The sequence below is a fragment of the Amphichorda felina genome (assembly GCF_050947745.1).
Source record: "Amphichorda felina strain 45539 chromosome Unknown scaffold_1, whole genome shotgun sequence".
In the NCBI taxonomy this organism is placed as follows: Eukaryota; Fungi; Ascomycota; class Sordariomycetes; order Hypocreales; family Bionectriaceae; genus Amphichorda; species Amphichorda felina.
The window spans coordinates 2,241,418-2,261,541 of NW_028145049.1; the positions used below are offsets into that span (position 1 = coordinate 2,241,418).

Consider the following 20,124-nt stretch of genomic DNA (forward strand, 5'->3'; position numbering starts at 1 on the left):
CAGGCGAGCCCTGCAGTATATTGATGAAGACATTGACAAGATCGGAAAATAGCGTCTCAAAAGACGCAGAGATGCTAGCCAACTTGTATTACAGACCAATGTCATTCCAACAGCGTCATAGCGCTATACTTTGATAATTATAATTTGTCCTCTGGCAGAGGAGGTAGCAGAAAGGCTCTGGGAGGAATAAAAATAGAGGGCGACAAGTTGGGGGAACCCGAGCATAGGGGATCAAGCCAACAGAAAAGGAGAGATAGATGTGGAATACCAGCGAATTGTGCCTTGGAACGCCTGCCTTGGTCCCACCATCATTCGCCCACAGATATCCTTAGGCACTCGCCTCCATCATGGGGTTGGGTTTGCCGCTATTCTCATACCAATCGTTGTGTAGCCACTCAACAACCAACCCTTTTGCATCCTGGGCCAGTTTCTCATAACCCGGGTTTTCCTTCTCCTCAAACATGGCTATCATCTGGTCAGCCGAATTCCCAGGGAAACAAAGCAACGGAAACAACGTACCCATATGCGCCTCCGTCTCGTCCTTGGCCTTGTCATTGACAGCCTCCCTCCACACCCCGGCAGCCTCCTTTCTGGGCAGGTTGCAAAAGGTCCTGTCGCGCCCCAGCACCGTGCCCACCATGCTCACCTCCTTCTGGGGCGCCGCCCTTCCCAGCCGCGTGTACAGGTTCGCAAAGCCCACGCCCGTCTCATCGCTCAGCCGCGCCATGTACCGCACCCGCTTCTTGAGCTCCTCGCCCCGAGCCAGGCACCCGACGAACTCGAGGTGGGACGACACCCACCCCCAGCCCTCGCCGATCTGCCCGCGGTTCATCCACGCCGCCGCGCCGCCTGCCGCGACCGCCCCGGCTGCTCCCGCGTACATGGCCATCTTGCCCCATTTGCCCCAGGGGCTGGCGTCGTTGTTGCTGTTGCTGCTGGGCGACGACTTGTCCTTGTCCTTTCCCTCTGGCGGCGGCGGGAGTGCCCCCGCGGACTTGCCAGGCGCGGACTGGTTGGTCTGGGCGGCCTTGTTGGCGCCCCAGAGGGACGCGCCCAGGCCGCTGAGCTGAGAGATGGCGGTCGCGGCGTTCTGGTAGTGGCCCTCGGCGCCGTGGGCGACCACGCCGGGGGAGATGCCTAGGTAGGGGGTGTCGAAGGCCAGGACGCCCTGGATGTAGGGGAACATGAGGGCGCTGAAGGCCGAGGGCGCGTCGTCGTCGGGCTTGGCGATGCCATCCTCGGAGTAGACGATGGGCTTGTCCGACGCCAGGCCGATGACCGTCTCGGCGGCCACGATGCCACCCATCGAGTGCCCGACCAGCACCGTGCGCACCGACGGGTCCACCGTCGGCGAGGGTGTGCCTGCGGCGACTTCCATATCGATGACCTTGTCCTCCAACCTTTTGAGATCCCACGTCAGCACTGCGGAGAGCTTCCCTGTGGAATTAAGGTAGGGGAAAAGGAACAGACAGACCATGTGCGGAAACGGCTCACCGTCTCGCCCAGATCGCCCCTCGTCTCATACTTCGGATAGACGAGGAGCTCGACATTGATCTTGGGCAGGTCGCGGGCCACGAGCTCCCTGAGATGCTCGGCGAAGTGGTACTTGTCGCCAAAGGTGTCCTCGCCGCCCTTTCTCCCCCCGCGCATGTCAGATCATAGTCCACGCGGTGCGCGAATTACGCACCTTGAAGCCATGGATGAAGCAGAGAATCAGCGTCTTCTTCATTTTCTGTGTATTGTCGCCATTGGCCCAGGCTGGGTTGATGAAGCTGACGAGGCTGGAGGGCGATGAGGTAGTTGGCGAATCAGCAGCATTTGGTGGCAACTTGCAAAGTGACGACGTCCAGTCACATCATACCTTATAATCTGCACACACTAGCAAGGTACGCGTGATGGCCCCATCAAAGTTAGTTAACAGAAGTTAACTGAACATGCATGCATTCATCAAACTCTCTCGGCTCTTGCGCATCGTGTTGCCCATCTCAGCATCTATTAGAATACATTTTTCACGTACAGAATCTAGGTATGCAGGGCAACCAGCCTTGCCCTTTGCAGGCGCTTCTAGGCCCCAAGATCAACCAGCTTCTCCCAGCTGCTCCAGCTCGGCTGACCCTTGTTCCCTCGTCGCCTCCCTCGTAAAAAAGCGCAGTCCTTATAGTGGTATTTGAATCCCTCCCCTGTGGCCCAGTTTCCTTGAAAATACAACATGTATAAGCATCCATCCCAAACGCCAGACGAAAACTGTCTTCCATCCAACAAGTCGCCTCTATCGAGACAACTCGCCCCCTCCCCATCTCATCACGCTCCACGTGGCAGCAGCAAAGTCCCAAAGATACACCCCTTCACCTCTTGCGCCTCCCGAGTCTTCAGAGCATCGTTATGCGTGAGGCCCATCCAGTGGACAGCTTCATTCCTCGTCGCTCTGGGGAGCAGTGCTGTTACCCGTCTCGGCCCTCGAGCTGCTGGAGATCAGTCTGATGCGCGTTCCGCTGGGCTGGGGCGTGTCCCCGTTGCCAGACGGTGCCACCGACGCTGCCTTGCTCCCTTCCTCGAGCTCTGCAAGCTCCGGGTGTGCATCCAGCTCTTCCTGGTACTTGGTCTTGAAGAACTCCTGTTGGGGTTATTAGCGACTGGTTCTCGCCAAAGAATAGTGTAATCTCGTCTACTTACATCCATCGTCTTAGCATCCTGATACAGGAAGCTACCATCCTCGTTGAAGGTCTGGCAGTTGCTAATCATGAGATCAATGTCCTTGCGTAGATCGCCTAGACTGTTGTACTGCTCCCTCTTGATGCGCGTTTGAATGTGATTCATGCAGATGGGGTTCTTGATGATCACGTAGTAGTTGGGGAAGTCTCGCTTCGGCGGCAGCTTGATGAATGGCGGAATAACGAGTCGCTTTCCGTTGTCGGACTCGTCGTCCTCCTCGGGAGGCTCAATGTCATCCACCTCGAGCTTCATCAGCCCATTGAACAGGTTCCACAGACTCTGCTGCAGTGTCTCGCGCTGCTGAGGGGTGAGCCGGGACTCGCTGCCGTTGAGATTGGCTTTGCTCGGTCGTCCCTGTGGACCACGTCGTTTCTTAGCTGGGGGTTCATCATCGCCAGCCTCTGCCTTTCGCTTCTCGTTCTTGCTGCCTGGCTTGCGACCGCGCTTCTTGGGCGTCTCCACCTCCTCGGTGCTTGCGCGGCTCGGGGCAGGCGAGCCATCCATTGAGCCCCCAGCACCAACCTTCTTGATCCTGTTGGCCTCCCGCCTGTCCCTCTTGGCCTGTTTGCGAGCCGCCGCAGCTTCGGGGGAGTCATCATCGTCGTCAACGGCCATGAGCCATTGCTCCTCCGTAAGGCCGTCATCGTACTTGACCTTTGTGCGCTCACGGGCACCGCGGCCAAGAACAACGTCCTCCGTCTCCTCCGCCACGTCGTTGCCATCATTCATGTAGATGTCAGGCAACTCGTCCTCCTGGATGAGTCGAGGCTTGGGTTTGCCACCCGCCTTGCGACCGTAGACGGGATCCCGCGCGCGCTCCTCATCCATCTTCTGGAATAGAACTAGCTCGTCGTCGTTGCGGGCAAGCATCATGTTCAGCTCCTCGTCCTCGAGTTCTTCTTGGTCGCCAGATTCGGCCATGTCAGCCGTCTCCAGAAGTGTTCGGAGCATGGTATCACGATCATTCTCTGAAGACTTGTTGTCGAATCGACCAGCCTGAATGACTTTGCCGTCCATGTCGAGCTTGAATCTTGCTCGCTCGAGAATCTTCTCCTCGATTGAGTTGGAGGTGATGAGTCGAAGAATTCGCACCTCGTTCTTCTGACCGATACGATGCGCACGATCCTGGGCCTGCAGATCCTGGTGGGGATTCCAATCAGAGTCGTAGATGATGACAGTATCGGCAGTCTGCAAGTTGAGACCAAGACCACCAGCACGGGTGGAGAGCAAGAACATGAAGTACTTGGAGTCCGGCGCGTTGAACTCGCGGAGGAGATCCGATCGCTCGTCGGATTTGGTCGTGCCATCCAATCGCAGGTACTCAAAATGCCGGTATCGCAGGTAGTCCTCCATGATGTCCATGATGGCCGTCATCTGGAAGAACATCAACACTCTGTGCCCGCTAGCCTTGTACTTGGGCAGAATCCTGTCGAGCAGCTCAAACTTGCCGGCCGTCCGCCAGAGCAAGTCGTTGCTGACGCTGAGTGGGTTCATGACGTTCTCAACAACGTCGAAGACGAAGGGATGGTTGCAAAGCTTCCTCAGCTGCATGATCATGTTGCTCAGACCACGAGCGCTAGTCTTGCCACCCTTGCCGTCGCTAACAACAAGCCTGTTGTGGGTCGAGATCTGCTTGTGAAGTCTGGCCTGTAGGGCCGAGAACTTGCACTTGATGACCTTCTCCGTCTTGTCGGGAAGGTCCTTCTCGACATCCTTCTTGAGACGACGCAGCAAGAAGGGCCGGAGCACCTTGTGCAGACGACGAATGACAAGAATTTGCTCTTCTTCCGTGAGTTCCATCTTGTCCTGACCACCCGTGTTGGCGAAGGGAGTGTTGAACCATTCATCAAAGGTCTTGACAGATTTGAAGATGTTGGGCAACACAAAGTTGAGCATGGCCCACAGCTCAGAAAGGTTGTTCTGCAGCGGTGTACCGGTAAGAATAAGTCGGAAACGGGTCATGTAGTACTGCGAGATGGTGGCACTAAGCTTGGATTGCGTGTTCTTCATGCGGTGGCCTTCGTCGATGATCATGTGGAACCACTTGATCTTGCTAAGAATCGGGCGGTCTTTGATAATGTACTCGTAGGTGGTCAGGAGCACCTGGAAATCGCCGCGGCGAATCCTCTCCTGTTGAGTCTTTCGAGCGTTGGGCGGTCCCTTGTAGACCACACGGCTAACAGACGGGGCCCACTTCTCAAACTCGAGGTTCCAGTTGGTCAGCGTGCTAAGAGGAACAATAACCAGGTACGGGCCAGGCTGCTGCTTGCGCTCGATGAGGTAGGTGATCAAGCTGATAGTCTGGATGGTCTTTCCGAGACCCATCTCGTCGGCGAGAATACCGTTGAGGTTGTTGTTATAAAGGGAAATCATCCACTGAAGACCCTTGATCTGGTACTCCTTCAGGGTGCCACCGACGAGGATGTTGGCCTGTTCCGTCACCTCCTCTCGGATGCGATGCGCCACAGCATAATAATCAATCTTCTTGCTAGCCCCTTCTTCCTCCTCAACCTCGCTCTCCTCGGCGGCAAAGTTGTCGGGATCGTCTCCGTACTTCTCGGCAGCCTGCCGTTGCTGCACTTTAACAGAGGACGCAAGCTGGTGAAGGAAGCCATCGGTCTGCTTGAGAAGATGCGTGATTCGGGTATCCTTGGCCTGGTCGAGCAGCTTGAGGTACGCCTCTTCGTCGTTAGCCTTGAGGGCCTGCAGACGCTGCTTGGCCGTCCGCTCAATACGCTTCTGCTCTTCCTTCTCAATGTTGAAATGCTGCGCGTACATGAGACGGCTGAGCTTGTGGTACTTGGACTTCTGAGTGGAAGCAGCATCATGGATCTCCGTTCTATGGTTCGTGATGGCTTGCAGGAAGTCAGTGTGCTTCTTCTTCTCGCGATTCTCGCGAGCATCGCGCTGCTGCTTCTCGAGCTTCTCGGTAATCCGGGCCTCGCGGACGTTTTGCTTCTTCATGCGGCGATAATTGGTGCGGTTGGTCGTCATCGCCAGGTTATCGTAGTGCATCATCTGGCGACCAATCTTGTCGCGCAGAGCGCGCTGCTTCGCATACAGACCGAGGCTCTTCATCTCAATGATGGCCTTCCTCTTCAACGTATCATCGGCCTCGAGGTTCTCCTTTGTCGCATCCCAGTGGGCAATGTTGGCCGGAAGATTCTTGAGCTCGTTGTACCGCTGGCTCATCCTGTTGAAGACCACCACCTCTCTCTCATATCGTAAATGGTCAAAGTCGATCCCCGTGGGAAAGACCCCAGGAATGAACCAACGGTTCTTTCGTTGAGAGTGGTCGAAGTACCTGATAGAGGGGCGAACCATGCCACCATAGGGCGACTTGACCGTCTTGTATGTATGAGGCTTCGCGGCAGGAGCGGTTTCATCCTGGCCAGACACCTCGGCCTCCGGAGCTACAGTCTTGCCGGCGTCTTGACCAGGCGTGGGTTTCGCTGACGAGGTGGACTCGAGAGCAGCAGCCTGGCGCTTCTGGCGCTGGTTGAAAATGGCCTGCTGGAGTTGTGTTGAAATGCCGGCATTCTTTCCAAGCAGCTTGAAAGCCTGGATCTGCTGCCTCAGAAGGCCGAGCTGCTGTTGGGAAAAGTGGCTGGAAGAAGTCGCGCTGACAGGCGACGCGTTTTGTGTTCCAGCATTGTTCTGGTTCGGAGTGGCCGAGTCGGTCTGGTTCTGGTTCGATTGAGGCGTGCCCTGCTGCGAACGAGCCGGGTGCGTGCCGTTAACAGCACCGTTGGCATTGGCCTTGTTCTGCTGCTGCTGCTGCAACAACTGTTGCTGTTGTTGTTGCTGTTGCTGTTGCTGCTGCTGCTGCAGATATTGTTGTTGTTTCGCTCGCATCTGATGTTGCTGATGGAAGCTCATCAAGAACTGTGACGCCTTGATATACTCTGGATCGGTTGTCGGAACACCCTGTTCCTTCATCTGCTTCAGTTTCTGGGAGCAAAATGTTAGTGCCCGAGTCTTGCCGTGTTTTAGGGGCGACAGCATGGTCCAAATTTGCACTGTCAAGGGGACATAAAATGCCATGGCTGGCGTACCTTGAACACCTCCTCTGCCTGCTGTTTGGTCGCACCCGCAGGCATTGGCGCGCCGGGGTGCTGGACCGTGGGAGCAGCCTGCACCGACGCCATGTTGACCGAGTATGGATGACGACGCTCGGCAGTCTAGAACCCAGTGAGTTATCCCAAAGTCGCGACAGCTATTGACGGGGCATGTCGAGTGGGGGACGAGGGCGATATCAAGCTCGTGGCGCGCAGATCGTTACGCGATGTCGCAGCGGAGGACAGTCAAAGGGGGGCAAAATATTACAAGGTGAGTCGACGGCGCCGAGAAAGTGCAATGGTGCAGCAGTCGCGTCGAGGGAGCGCGATTCTGGTGACGAGCCAGTGAAGGGAGTCGTCGGGGTGAGGAGTGACACGTCGTGAGGGCGCGTTGAGCGGACGTGCGAGGTCGTTCTTGGCCGCAGGTCGCGAAGGTCGCGGAGCTGGGGGGAGCAAAGGCAGCCAGGAGAGGCGTGGGGGGAATCAAGGCAAAGAGTGAGCGAGGAGGGAGGTCAAAAAAAGTGCGAATTTGGCGTTGGGGCGCGTTGGGATTGGTGTCGCAGGGAGGGAAGGGGTGCGGATCGCGTGCAACACCAATTTGGCGAGGCTTGGAGATGGTCGCCGATGGTTTGAGAGGGGACCAGGCGATTTTTCGGATGCGCGCGCGCTTCAACGGCTTGCCTTGATGATGGGGAGTGGTGAAGGCACAACTGACAAGTTTCGCCGTGACGGTTGGTGCAGTCTTGATGGGGCGACTCACAGTACTTCTCAGCACGGCCCCTGCGAAAACAGAAGACCGCGCCTCAGGCAGACAGACTGGGTGTTGTGGTTACGTAAGATTATGGTGCGTTCGTGGTGGTCTCTAGGATGATTCACGTGACAGCCCCTCGCCACTTTTGGCCACCACCGGCCAGATGCCTGACTCGGACTCCGATCCGGCCCATATACCAGCATACATCCTAAAGAGCGCCGGCTGTAACTAATACTCCTAGGCCTTACACAGTACAGTACTAACTTGGTATATGGGATACGCAACGCTAATTAGGCCCGGGACTCTCTTCTTGAGAGCCTCTCATTGCAGCAGTACTAGGCTGGATGCTTCAGGGCGAGCTCGCCTCGTGAGTTCAAGGGATTAGGGGTTCGCTCCCCAGTATTTCGACAATGCTCAAAGATGCTCTGGCAGCACCTCACCTCTTGAGCTTCTTCTTCTCTGGTCCATCATCTTCCTCGTCGCTCAGCTCCGCATACTGCGTCTGGGGTTGTGTCTTACTCCAGGCCTTTGTGAACATGGGATCACTCTGGGCCTTGTCAGCATACTTCAGGAGGGCCTCGCGCGGATCTTCGTGGAGCATGCGCGCGAGGGGGATGTTCTCGGCAATGTGTTTCTCGTCGGGTTGCGATTTCAGGAACGGCGTCTGCTGCGGCTGCTCGGGCCTGCGAGGGTCCTGTGACCGGCCTGCCGCCGCCTTGCCCTTGTTCTTCGAGCCGGGCATGGCCCCCGGCGTCACGATGGAGTCGCCCGACATGCCCAGCGACTGGTCCATCGTTAGCTCCGGATTGTCGTCAATGTGACGCTTCTTCGGCGCCCGCGACATGACCTCGACAGCGCCGCGCGTCGACTTGTCAGGGTTGTAGAGCACGTGCGTCTCGCCATTCGCCGACCCTGTGAGTACTTGGTTAATCTTGGGGTGCCAGTCCACCGTAATAAGGGGCGAGCCTGGTGTTATGGGGGTGACATGTTCAGGCCGAAGGTTTCCGGGGTTCAGGATGTGCAGATGGCCCGTGGCAGACCCAGTAATGATGCTTGTCGAGTTTGGCGCGTATTTGATGTTGCTGGAAGGGTAGTGGTCCGAGGTAGAAGGATGCGCCACGGTGACGAGAGGTTTGGTGAACTTGCGAGTGTCCCAGAGCTTGATGGTGTCATCGCCACCTCTTGTCACCACCATCCGGCCGTCTGATGAGATGTCGATGCCCCCAGTCCAGGTCTGCGGCCTGTGCGCATCTCGAATCTCACCGGCTGGTCTGTTAAAAGGCGCGTTGCCTCCATACATGACCAGAGTCCCGTCAAGGGCAGCGCTCACGAGCACATTGGGACCTTGAGCCGAGCTGCTCCAGGCAACGGTCGTCATCTTGGTGCGCCCTGCCGACCCGGCAGCTTTCGACTTGAACACAATGACATCCTTTTGCGATCGCTTGTTGTTGATGTCCCATATGCGTAGGGTGCTGTCTGTGCCGGAAGTGATGCAAAGGTTCCTGTCATTGGGATGCCAGCCACCGGCGGTGATCTCGGAGATGTGGCCCTTGGTGTTGTGCATGTCCCGTAGGTACATATCGCCCTTGACGAACTCGGTGACAATATCGCCATCGCGGGAAATGATTCTGGCCTGCGGGTGTGCAGCCACGCAGAGGAAGACGCTGCCCGAAAGGGGGTTGAACTGGACGTGATGTATCGCGTGCGTTTCCGCTGTGGCCGCCGATCTTGTCGCGAATGGGTCGACGGATCGAAACGCTCGCAGGGTGGTGGGAGTCATGGAGGCAAAGTCGTGGAGGTTGGCCTTGCCATCCAGCGATCCGGTCACCAGCCTTCCTCCCGCAGGATCCAGAGACAGGGTCGTGACGGCGCGTTCGTGCGTCTTGAGAACCAGCTCGTGCGAGACCGGGTACTCGTCTCCATCGTCCGAATCGTCCGAGTCGTCGCTGTCGTTGCCGTCGCTGCTGCTGGAATCCTGCTTCCGCCTCGGCTCCTGGACCTGCTTCGCACCGTCTGTGGCGCCGACTGGGCGTCGACTTCGTTCAATTTGGGCTTCGATATTAGATTCCCTCGACTTCTTGCCGAACGACGAGGGCAGAAAGGCCCTCATGGGGTCGTCCTCGGCCAGCTCGGGGACTTGGACGTCGAAATCATCGTCGCTGCTCATATTTGTTGGCAGGGTAGCGTGAAAAGAAGGGGAGTTGGGGGAAAAGTCTATTCTGGGAGAAGGTTGGTCTGCGACCGATGTCCTCATGGATGTGTTGTCAGTGGACCCTCCAACAAAGCTACGAGTACCCGTACTCCGTACCTCAGGTGCTGATCATCGCATAGGGACCGTGCACGTTGCTCAACTCAACCTCATATTTTATTCATTCGCACTAGTACATCGATGTCCGCCACACATCATTTCAACGAATTGGCCTTGTTTGCGCAATAACTACTGTTCAGTTACTAAAGGAAAGTGGCACTAAGCACTCTAAAGCTGTCGAAGACACTGTGTCGATATGGCAGATTCCAACACCACCCTCTAGGAAATCCGACTGCCCCCACCAATCGATGAGAATATGCCCAACCTTCTCATGCCGCCACTGCTGCCTTTTGCTGGGCCTCCTGGGCCTGCTGGGCTTTCTGGGCCTGCTCCAGTCGCTTCAGCTCTTCTTCCCTCTTCCTGTTCACTACCTTCATCCTCTCCGGCACGATCCTCTCCCTCGGCGCCGTGATGGCCCAGCCGCCCAGCCCCGTGGCCTCCTTGCCCAGCGCACGCAGCGTCGTTTGCTCCACGAGCGAGTACTGCCCGTCCGGCCTGCTGAGATCAAACGGCTCCTTGAGAGACACGGGCGGGTTCGTGATGATGCGGATCCGGCGCAGGGGGTTCGGCGTCGCGCTGTGCAGCATCAGGGGGTGCAGGAGGAACACGTCGCCGCACTCGCCCGTCACCTCGACAAAGTCGGAGCATGACTGGGCCAACTCACTGAACCACCCGCGATTCGTCTCTAGCCTGAAGTCCTCGTGTGTCCGGGGTATCATCCGCGGCGACAGGCCCTCCGGGTGCTCGTGGAGGTGCCTGGCCACCTTGGGGATGGCCTCGGGGCAGATCATGGTCCCTCCGCCGCTGGGGACAATGTCGCTGTACAGAGGTATGACTAGAAGGGCTTGCTCCGGGCTGTCGAGGTAGTGGACAAAGAAGTCTCCGTCGACATGCCAGTTGTCCAGGTCACGAGGCGCGATCTCTTTTCCCTCGTTCTCGGGGCTACCCAGGTTGACAATCAGACCGTCCCTCCACTCCCTGCTGGCGATGTCTATACGGTCCTCCCCGCCGCAGAGCTCGCAGATGGCTGCCCAGGCCTTGGGGGCAAAGTCGGCCGCGGAGAAGCTGTTGAGGTTGGGCATGTTTTGCTTCCCGGAAAACCATGTGGCCTTGTCTGACGGGTCTATGCCCAGACGCACCCAGACGTCCTTGGTAATGGACTGGGACTGCTCACGGGTGAAGCAGTTTTTCAGGTGGATGAAGCCTCGCTGCCGAAAGTGCTCCTTCTCCTCTTCGGTGAGAGGGGCTGGAGGGGACGCCATCTTTGCTATTACTCCGTACACTGTTGGATTCTTGCTGTGAACAACTTGAGAGATGAAGAGATTCGAGCCAGGTATGCGGGGGGCGGCATGTAATAAGCCTACAAACTACCTATCCCCGCCACTTTGGGCGCCGAGACTCGACCCCAACCCGACCCTCCGGAACAGCCTGGCTCGCTGCTGCGCCGAGATAATGGCCCTCCGATTCCATGCCGAACAAGCATCCCGAGATCGAGTTGCGTCCTGGTCGTCCAATGACAGATGGAGACTGATCCGGATCAACATCCGGTTATATTGAGGCGGCCCCGCCTCCGCACAGGAACCAGTACATAAGCAGCATGGCCCAGCCCTCCTGTACGTATGTAAGTGGTAAGTGGTGAACTAAGCCGCGCCTCGTGATGATTTGATCCATCATGTTAGTTTGTGACATGCTCAACGCACTATAATAGGCCGTTGACACTGTTACAAACCCACCAGCTGCGTGGGCTTGCAGATCGAGACGGCGGAGGCTCCCCGCGCGGAATCTGCCCAAACAGACTAGAGTCACGATCCTCAGCCCAGGGCTTATATACTAACTAGTTAGTACTATGTAGTAGGTATCGTACAACCAAATTCTCAACTTCCAACTAGATAGAACACGTAATCTTGTGCGCGAACAGAACACGAACAGAAAGTAAGTTAAGGAACTTGAGCCGTAGATTTTTTGGGTGATGAATGGGTTCTTCTCGAGGGTTCTGAGCGGCTATTGGTAGTTGTCAGTGTCTTTCTCATCTCGGCCAACATGATCATAAATTATAAGTAGGTAGTCAGCGACCAAAGTACCTGAAGAAGGACGAATTGGCTACAAAACAGATGTCGGAAATATATACACCCATTTGATCTCATGTCGACTTTGCTTGTTCCCGTCTGTCAAGAACCCGAGTGTCTTGGTTCCGAGTGCTCGAATATCCGCAATCTGATTGGCCTCGCTTCAACCTGCCCACTTCCACATCCGCCACAGACGTACTCCATGCTCGTAGGTACTTTGACTCTCCATCCACACAGCCCCCAACATGTCAGCACCCTTGATCGACGACGAAGACGACCAGTACGCCTCCTCTGAGGACTCCGACTTTGCGCCCGATGCCGGCCCCGCGCAGGACTCCGACGCCTCAGACTCGGAGGGCGCCGCTGCCGATGAGAGCGACCGCCCCAGCAAGCGACGCCGCACAGCAGGCGATGCCGGCATCGCAGATGACGTAGGCTATGACAACTCGGGCGATGAGGCCATCGTGAAGAAGGGCGAGAAGAAGAAGCGCAAGAAGGACAAGAACAGGGCCCGTCAGGATGCGCAAGATGACGACGAAGGCGGCGAGGGAGGCCTGATCAAGACGCGACGACAACGCGCAGCAGAGTACGCAACGACCAGCTTTTTTTTTTCTTTATCGACCCCGCCTCCAGAGGAGCTATCGCTAACACCACGCCAGGAAGGAGGAGCGCAAGGTCGTAGCGACCACCGGACCCGTAACCATCGACGTCGATGCCCTCTGGGCGCAGATGCTGGCCGGCAATCCACCCGCGTCAGCATCCAAATCACAGCCCGATGGGACAGGCGCGGGTGGTAATGCGAGCGACGCACCCGCGGACGGCGAACCTACAACGCAGCCGCAGCAAACCACCGCCGACACCTCCGAGCTGGTCCGGATCAAACGAACATACAACTTTGCCGGCAAAGTGCACACCGAGGAGAAGCTCGTCGCCCGCGACTCGGCTGAGGCCAAGCTCTTCTTCGCATCGCAGGGCGAGGAGGCTGCAGCAGCAGCAGCAGCGGACGAGAGCCTGCCCTCCAAGCGCGTCGCCAAGAAGGCCTTCCGATCCGCATTCGAGCCACTCACGGATCCGCTGCCACAGCGCGCCGACCTGAACCTGGGCGTGGCCGCGCGGATGCAGGCCGGGCGCGAGGCGCAGGCCAAGAAGCTCAACACGGTTGAGAAGAGCCGCATGGACTGGGCGGGCTTCGTGGACAAGGAGGGCATCAAGGACGAGCTGGAGCTGGCAGGCAGGGCCAAGGGGTCGTATGCCGCCCGCGAGGACTTCCTGGCCAGGAGCGAGGCCCGGAGGGACGACGATGCGAGACGGGCGCGGGTGGCAGCGCGGGCGTAGGAGGGGGGAATTGGGTTGCATCGGCACTGGGCGTTTGGACAAAGATACCACGATTTTGACTTTACGGAAACATTGTACTACTACTACTATTACGGATATGCATGTGCGAACAAGAAGCTCTTGTCTCTTCTGCATGAAACTCGATTCTTGACCGTATATCCGGCTCCTCGAAGGTGGTGGAGCAGCCTTGCAGCACGACGAGTACATCCATCTCACGTCACAAGGCTGAAGCCAAAAAAAAAAAAAGTTGCGCCGCCGCCATTTCACCTCGCACCCTCACCAAACCCCACCACCGAGTCACCGACAAACACAACATGGCCGTCCTCGGAAAGCGCAAGGCTTCCGAGCCAGACGTATCACAAGATGATGCCAACGAAATTTTCCGCCGGCATTTCGAAGCCCAGTTCGCGCCAATCGACGCACCGCAAAAGAAGCGGGCGGTGGGAGCGGCCGTCGGCGACAAGGACCGTGGAGGAAAGAAAAGATCTAGCCAGGACGACGAGAGCGTCGAGTCAGAATGGGGTGGCCTGTCAGACGATGAAATCAGCGACGATGATGACGACGATGACGACAAGGATGGCGAGGAGGAAGACGAACTCCCCGTGGTTGAAGTAGTCGACCACTCATCATCACAGACTCCCAAACCCGTCGCCATGTCCAAGCGCGACCTCAAAGCCTTCATGGTCCGTTACATCCGCTACCGCCCTTCCCCTCAAGCACCCGTCGTCGCCCTACTAACAACCCCCACAGTCCTCGCGCCCACCTGAGCAGACCACCACACCCCAACCCACCAACCAACCCGCCACCTCCTCCTCCTCCTCCGCGTCCACCCTTCCCGAGGACGCCCCCTCGCTCCTCGCGCAGGACCTCGAGCTACGCCGCCTCCTCGCCGAGTCGCACCTGCTGGCCTCGCCCTCCCTCTCTGCAGGCGTCGAGCCCAAGCCGTTCGCGTCGGGGCGCGTGCGCAACAAGGCGACCGACCTGCGCATCCAGGCGCTCGGCTCCAAGACATCCATCCTCAAGCAGGAGAACATGCCGATGAACATACGCAAGGGCATGGTCGCCGCCGCTGAGGCCCGCGAGGCCAAGAGGAGGCGCGAGGCCCGCGAGAACGGCATCATCCTGGAGCGCCCGGCCACTACGGGCAAGAAGAGGAGGGAGAGGAACAGGGACGGTGGTATTGATCGGCCAGGTATGGGAAGACTCAGGGGTGCGGAGCTAAGACTCAACGATAGCGATGTCAAGAGGGTTGAAGGTGCCAGAGATGCGTTTGGTAGGAGGAGTGGTAGCGGCGGCCGCGGCGGCAAGAGGCGTTGATCATCATGTCAAAAATACCATATATTTTACGGGAACGCATTCCGAGTTTAGCGCACACTTTACACTAGGGTAGATGGATGGACATCTGAATGAGCTTTCATGATCTTTATTTTGTCACACTCATATCCCTCATGGTCCATGATGACAGGTACTCCTATCTACTAGGTACTAACCCCGTCTTCGACCCGGGACATCTTCATATATACACAGAGTTGCAGAATTCCTCCTTTTCTTCCGTCCAACTCAACTCGCTCCTGGCAAGCCCGGCCCCAAGGCCAAACTCGTCCTATGTTCGAGCGACTTCTAATTCGCCAGCATTGACGCTCCGCCGGATGATAAACCCTTGAAATAAACACTTATAGGAAAATAGTAGCAGGAGAGCGACAGGTATGAGAAAAATAAATGGAAAGGTGCTCAGTATGGAGCTAGAAATCGTTCAGAGAGTAGCCCCACAATAGATGGGCTGAGTGGTTTCGAAGCATTCGAGCATCAGATACCGCCAGCATTGACGGAGCCGGGCTGGCTCACCGTCATAGGCATGCTCAGAGTCTGCAGGCTGTTGCTGGTGAAGGTCTGGCTCGGCGTGATGGTTGCTGGCGGCGCCAGGCCGCCTTGCTGGCGGGCGACCGCATTGAGCGACCCCGTCACGAAAGCACTCTCTGACGTGGGAGAAGCCTCTTCGAGCGACCCAAGCTGGTCCTCGCCAGAGAACTCCTCTTCTTCCTCGCCAGAGAGATTGAAAGATCCGTCGCCGCCGTCTTCGCGTTCATGAGTACGCTTGTGCCTAGAAAGAACAATGTCAGCTTGCTTTTCAAAACCCAACGAGTCCATCCACACATACTGTGCAAGGTTGTCTGATCTCGAAAAGGCCTTGTTGCAGGAAGGGCAGATATATGGCCTCTCTTGAGTGTGTGTTCGCACATGTCTATAACCTGTTAGTGTTCGTATTCGATTGAGTCAACGACAACACATACCGCTTAAGATGCTCTAACCGCTTGAAAAGGCGGCCACAAGTGGGAATAGGGCAAGAGTGCGACTTATGAGGATATGGGCCAAGCTCCATGAGGGTGGCAGACCGGGCTCGGCGAACGGCACCGTTGACACCGGGTCCCGGCCGGCGCTGCTCATGGTGGCTACCGTCGGTCTCGTCGCCGGTCGCATGCGCGTATTCCTGCTGAAGAGCCATTGGGTTCAGAGCAGGGCTTCCTTCGGCAGTGGACAGAGGGGTGCCGCGCTGGGACATATCAACTGCGTCTTTGTGTTGCTGGCTGCCCATGGAAACACCCGAGGCGCTATAAGACAAGCCAGGGGGCGAGTTGCCCGCAGACTCATCACCTTCGGCCACCGGTCCAACGGACGCGGAAATTGACCTTCTCAGATCAGAGGGCCGGTGAGTGTGAGACGTGGACGTGGCAGACCCAGCAGGGATTGCCGACATAGATGTGGTAATGGATGAACGCCGTCTTCTCTGCTTATATGTCGGTGAACCTTCGATCACAGAGTAGACGTTGTTTGCACCGTAGGAGCGACTGAAATGGGGACCCGCCATGTTGGAAGGGGGCAGGTGAACCATTCCATTCATACCGCCCATCCCGGACACGTGGTCGGGGATGGCAGAGTACAGGCCGGTCTCTTCGTTGGCAATGTACGCCGGTTCAGCAGACATGCCCAGGGCATGCTGGGGTGGCGTGATCGGCTCAAAGGACATGCCTCGGTTGCTGTAGTCTTCATACTGGGAAGAAACAAACGAGGGGGCTGGCGAGTACTCCAGCCCGTAGGCGGGCATGGAGGCGTGTCGTTGATGACTCTGGGTGATGGGAACACCGTTCTGGTTATACTGGACGCGGGCAAAATCAGTCTCCCTCTTGACGGAAGGGACGTGATGCGTCATTGTAGGGGCCATCGTCATCGTTCCGTACGGTGCCATTGCGTCCATCCCTTCCGCTAAAGGGGGCATGGAATGTGGCATTGTCTGAGGCATTGATTGCGGCATTGACTGCGGCATCGAATGCGGCATCGACTGCGGCATCGACTGCGGCATCGACTGCGGCATGGGCTGCGGCATCGACTGTGGCATCGATTGCTGCATTGACTGCTGCATTGACTGTGGCATCATGTTCGGGGGCGGCATGGAATCCATGCCCCTCATGACGGGGGACGAGTTCTGGCTGTGGGGGAAACCAGGAGGTGGCTGCTGCGCGTTGAAAGACGACGAGTTGGCTTGTTGCGCCTTGGTCAGCTGCTCGTAAAGCGACTGCGACGAGTCGTATTGGAAGGACATGGCGGGCTCGCTGACGGCGACCGTTGTGGCCTCCTGGCCCATCTTCTCTCGCTTCAAGTCCCTCTCCAGAGCGTCCAGGAAAAGTCGGTCGTGCGGTACGCTATACCAGTAGAACACCTTCTGCTTCTTCTGGGTTCGGATGCAGTTGTTTTTGTAGAGAAAGTCCAGAAAGGGGCTCTTGGGCTCCTCGAGGGATGCATCGGTTCCTGACTTGAGGTTTCGCAGATCAGAGAAAATACCCTCCTCAAATTTCTTCGAGTTCTTGACGGGTCGGCCAAAGGCCTGGAAGCGGAACGACAGGCATCGAACGATATCAGTGCCGGAGATGTGGAACAAGTTATTCCTAGGGCAGAGCATTAGCATCACGGCGTGGTGATATAACTCGTCCGAGAACATGCACTCACCACAAAACACACGAGACGTATTCGCCAGTAGGGAGCAAGAATCGTCGAATGTACTGATCGTGCGACCAGTCAACGGGAGCGGAAATGAGGAAATATTTCACTGTCGCACATGTCAACAACGCCCAAGCACCGCCCAAGATCTCACGCCCGCGACTTACGGTTGTCCACCTGGTTCAACGCAACCTGAGCATCATGAGGCAGAGCCTGCTGAGCCTCCGTGCTCAGCATGAACGTCTCCGGCTTCTGAGCTGCCATAGCCGCATTCTGAGGATACATGTCGGCTTCGCCTCCGGAATGGAGCGGGCCCTAAATTTACAGGCGTAGCCCTCTGGGCGACTCGCGTCGTAAGTGATAGATCGGGTGTCGGGGGCACTGGGCGACAACAACAGAGTAGTTTTGAACTGGCTCGCGGGTGTCTATTTGCACATTCGACGTATAAAGACGATAGTTGCGTAACGATTGGCGCGTCGGTAAGGTTGGTGTTGATCGACTGGTGGTAAACGAGCGGAGGCACTGCCTTCCTGTGGGGGTGTCGATACGACGTGAAAGAATTCGAGACCAGCCCGGAATTTTTAGATAATAATCAGCGCGAATACGACCCAGCGACTGCGTCAAGCAATTGCTGAGATCGTGTGGAGCACAGAGCCGTCAAGGCCTATGCTGCGGTCGGTAGCCAAAGATTGGGAGTCGAGCGATGCCGCGGTTTCGCAGATCGACAAGGTGCCGAATTAAGCGTTTCGAAGCAAACGAGACGAGAAAACGAATAGAAGGGTCAAGAAATCGACGAGGTCGCGTTACTGTTGCTCATCAGACAGCCAGAGTGTGGGTTGGCAAAAAGACGGACTAGGCGTGCGACAAGTTGCGTCTGGTCTGGATACAACAGGGCGACGGCCTTGAAATGGGGGCTGACTTGTCTGCAGTGCTTGGACGGGTTTCAACAGAAACAACGGGCACTCGACGACTGACTTGACAAGAAAAAGAAAATAATAGCACGCAAGACGAGCGTATGCTCTGGACGAAGTGAGGGGAGGAGGAGGGGAGGAGAGGGGGAGAAGTGCGAGGAGAAGTGAAGACGAACAGGACGAAGGGATTTTGGGAAGCGCCTGCAGGCTGGATGGGAGGGAGGACCCGACTTTTGGGGGGGTTTAATGAGAGAGAGCGATGGTCAAAGGCCGGCGGTCTTTTCCTCGTCTGGACGGGGTACGGGAAGAGTACATGCAGATCTCCCAAGGGTGCCTGTGCCGAGAGGTAGCCCCCATGTAACCCCAACCAGCCGCACCCTCAGCGCTCTGCTGTGGGCTACTGTGGACTGTTGAACCTGGCAACCTGGGAAGGAACTGGGAAACCTGGAAGCGACCTAGCGGGAGAGCAAACTGCCAACTGGGCGCCGGTGGGCGCTGGTGGGCGCTGGTGGGCGCTGGGAGCGACTCAGACAGCTGCAGCTCAGTGGACACGCGGTTATTGTACCACGCGGCGGTGGGCTTTGTCAGTTCTCACAGCTCCAAGCCTTCTTTGTTATTGTCTCTAGCACAACACTGCTGCCAACGATGGATAATGAATGAGTGAACCACCAGCCCGCCACGACAAACAACACCCGATTCGCTGCATGTCGGAGAGGTACAGCTGTTGTACTCGTGATGCCCACCTACTCCAGTCAATAAGATGGCCCGCGCGATCGCTGATAGCCCAGAGGGCCCAGAGATGTCCCGTCAACCAGTCGCCCACCCGGACATCCTGGGCCTGTCTGTAGCCACAGGAAAACTGGGCCCCCAGGCATTGTACCCAGGGATCCATCGGGTGGATGGCAAAGGGCAACTGGAAGAAAGGTGGATGGGTGCCAGGTGGTGGGCTGGCGGACCATCACCACATGAAGTGCCCTCTCTGGTTCTGCATCTTGCCATACCTCCTCACCTCGCTACATAATAGTAAGTACCATACTGCGTGCCAGTGGTGCGTGCCTGAGGTGGCGATCTGCGCAAGACGGTCCGTGGACTTGCGGAATGGCCACGAGTGTGTGGCATGCAGAGTTGTCCTACCACCACCATCATTGTCGTACGCGACATACATCTCTCGGCGAAGCCATGACCTCCATAGCATTACGAGTATTGTTGAAAAGGACGCGGGAAAAAACATTTAAAGGAAGCAGAAAGAGTCCCATCATCCAGTCCACCGGTAGGGGCATTGTCGTACCATTCCCAAGATGTCTTGTCGGCGAGAAGCCGGACTTGCGCCATGACCCTCGAACCACCTACGCTTCGGAGGAGACTGACTGTCCGGGCATCTCAGGGCAGGGATGGCAGAAGATGGGAAGCCGTCTAATGACCCGGAATTCGGATGTCACTCCCCTCCGTTGACGGGAGCTGGAGCACAGATAGCAATTCTGGGCTCATGCCCCGCTGAAGATTCTAGCCTTTCTTCCATTGTCCGACATGAAGCTCAAGGCTCAAGACGACGACGGGTAGTCAAACACTCAAGGTCATGCCCTATCTGCCGTCAGGCGGCTCATGACACGGCCAGGCGGCCGGCCGGCCATCCATGGGTTGACTCCTTGATTGGGTCGGCATCGGCAGCACTGTGGGAGCCTTTCTGTCGTCTCCCTGCGGAGGTACATAGTACGAGGATGAAAACCGTTGGGCCAAGGTACGTACCCTACGTAGTCCGTAACGGCTGATTCTCCGGTGGGAAGGGTGGGCATGGTGGATAGCAGGGGTGCCAGGGCACATCGATGACCAGCATGAAAAGACTCCACGCTGCGCCGGGGAAGCCCATGACCCCTGCCGCCATCCTACCGCCACGAATGAGCGCCTTCGCAATTGCGGTGTTTGCCCCTGCGCTTCCAGCCTTTGGCTCAGGGCAGACTGGGTCAGCGAGCGACAAGGGGCACACTGACAC

At 57.2% G+C, this 20,124-nt stretch overlaps 7 protein-coding genes across 7 annotated transcripts; 2 read left to right on the forward strand and 5 right to left on the reverse strand.

The window, feature by feature from the left end:
- Nucleotides 1-328: 328 nt before the first annotated feature.
- On the reverse strand, nt 329-1,729 carry ACO1O0_000732 (uncharacterized protein; the record flags this gene model as incomplete). Its single annotated transcript, XM_083190229.1, has 4 exons — nt 329-465; nt 520-1,393; nt 1,495-1,632; nt 1,688-1,729. 4 exons carry the CDS (start codon nt 1,727-1,729, stop codon nt 329-331), a joined length of 1,191 nt encoding a protein of 396 aa, XP_083054088.1.
- Nucleotides 1,730-2,410: 681 nt separating this feature from the next.
- SNF2 (SNF2 family N-terminal domain-containing protein) lies at nt 2,411-6,860 on the reverse strand (the record flags this gene model as incomplete). Its single annotated transcript, XM_083190230.1, has 3 exons — nt 2,411-2,614; nt 2,674-6,663; nt 6,768-6,860. The coding sequence occupies 3 exons, from the start codon at nt 6,858-6,860 to the stop codon at nt 2,411-2,413; spliced, it is 4,287 nt and encodes a 1,428-aa protein (XP_083054089.1).
- A 1,097-nt stretch (nt 6,861-7,957) lies between these two features.
- On the reverse strand, nt 7,958-9,688 carry ACO1O0_000734 (WD40-repeat-containing domain protein; the record flags this gene model as incomplete). Its single annotated transcript, XM_083190231.1, has 1 exon — nt 7,958-9,688. One exon carries the CDS (start codon nt 9,686-9,688, stop codon nt 7,958-7,960), a length of 1,731 nt encoding a protein of 576 aa, XP_083054090.1.
- Nucleotides 9,689-10,098: 410 nt separating this feature from the next.
- Nucleotides 10,099-11,091, reverse strand: ACO1O0_000735 (uncharacterized protein; the record flags this gene model as incomplete). Its single annotated transcript, XM_083190232.1, has 1 exon — nt 10,099-11,091. The coding sequence occupies one exon, from the start codon at nt 11,089-11,091 to the stop codon at nt 10,099-10,101; it is 993 nt and encodes a 330-aa protein (XP_083054091.1).
- Nucleotides 11,092-12,140: 1,049 nt separating this feature from the next.
- On the forward strand, nt 12,141-13,230 carry SWC5 (Swr1p complex component Swc5; the record flags this gene model as incomplete). The annotated part of the gene is made up of 2 exons (XM_083190233.1): nt 12,141-12,481; nt 12,555-13,230. The coding sequence occupies 2 exons, from the start codon at nt 12,141-12,143 to the stop codon at nt 13,228-13,230; spliced, it is 1,017 nt and encodes a 338-aa protein (XP_083054092.1).
- A 314-nt stretch (nt 13,231-13,544) lies between these two features.
- On the forward strand, nt 13,545-14,547 carry FAF1 (uncharacterized protein; the record flags this gene model as incomplete). The annotated part of the gene is made up of 2 exons (XM_083190234.1): nt 13,545-13,913; nt 13,981-14,547. 2 exons carry the CDS (start codon nt 13,545-13,547, stop codon nt 14,545-14,547), a joined length of 936 nt encoding a protein of 311 aa, XP_083054093.1.
- Nucleotides 14,548-15,036: 489 nt separating this feature from the next.
- MST12 (homeodomain family transcription factor STE12) lies at nt 15,037-17,508 on the reverse strand (the record flags this gene model as incomplete). The annotated part of the gene is made up of 4 exons (XM_083190235.1): nt 15,037-15,331; nt 15,522-17,171; nt 17,233-17,332; nt 17,391-17,508. 4 exons carry the CDS (start codon nt 17,506-17,508, stop codon nt 15,037-15,039), a joined length of 2,163 nt encoding a protein of 720 aa, XP_083054094.1.
- Nucleotides 17,509-20,124: the final 2,616 nt, after the last annotated feature.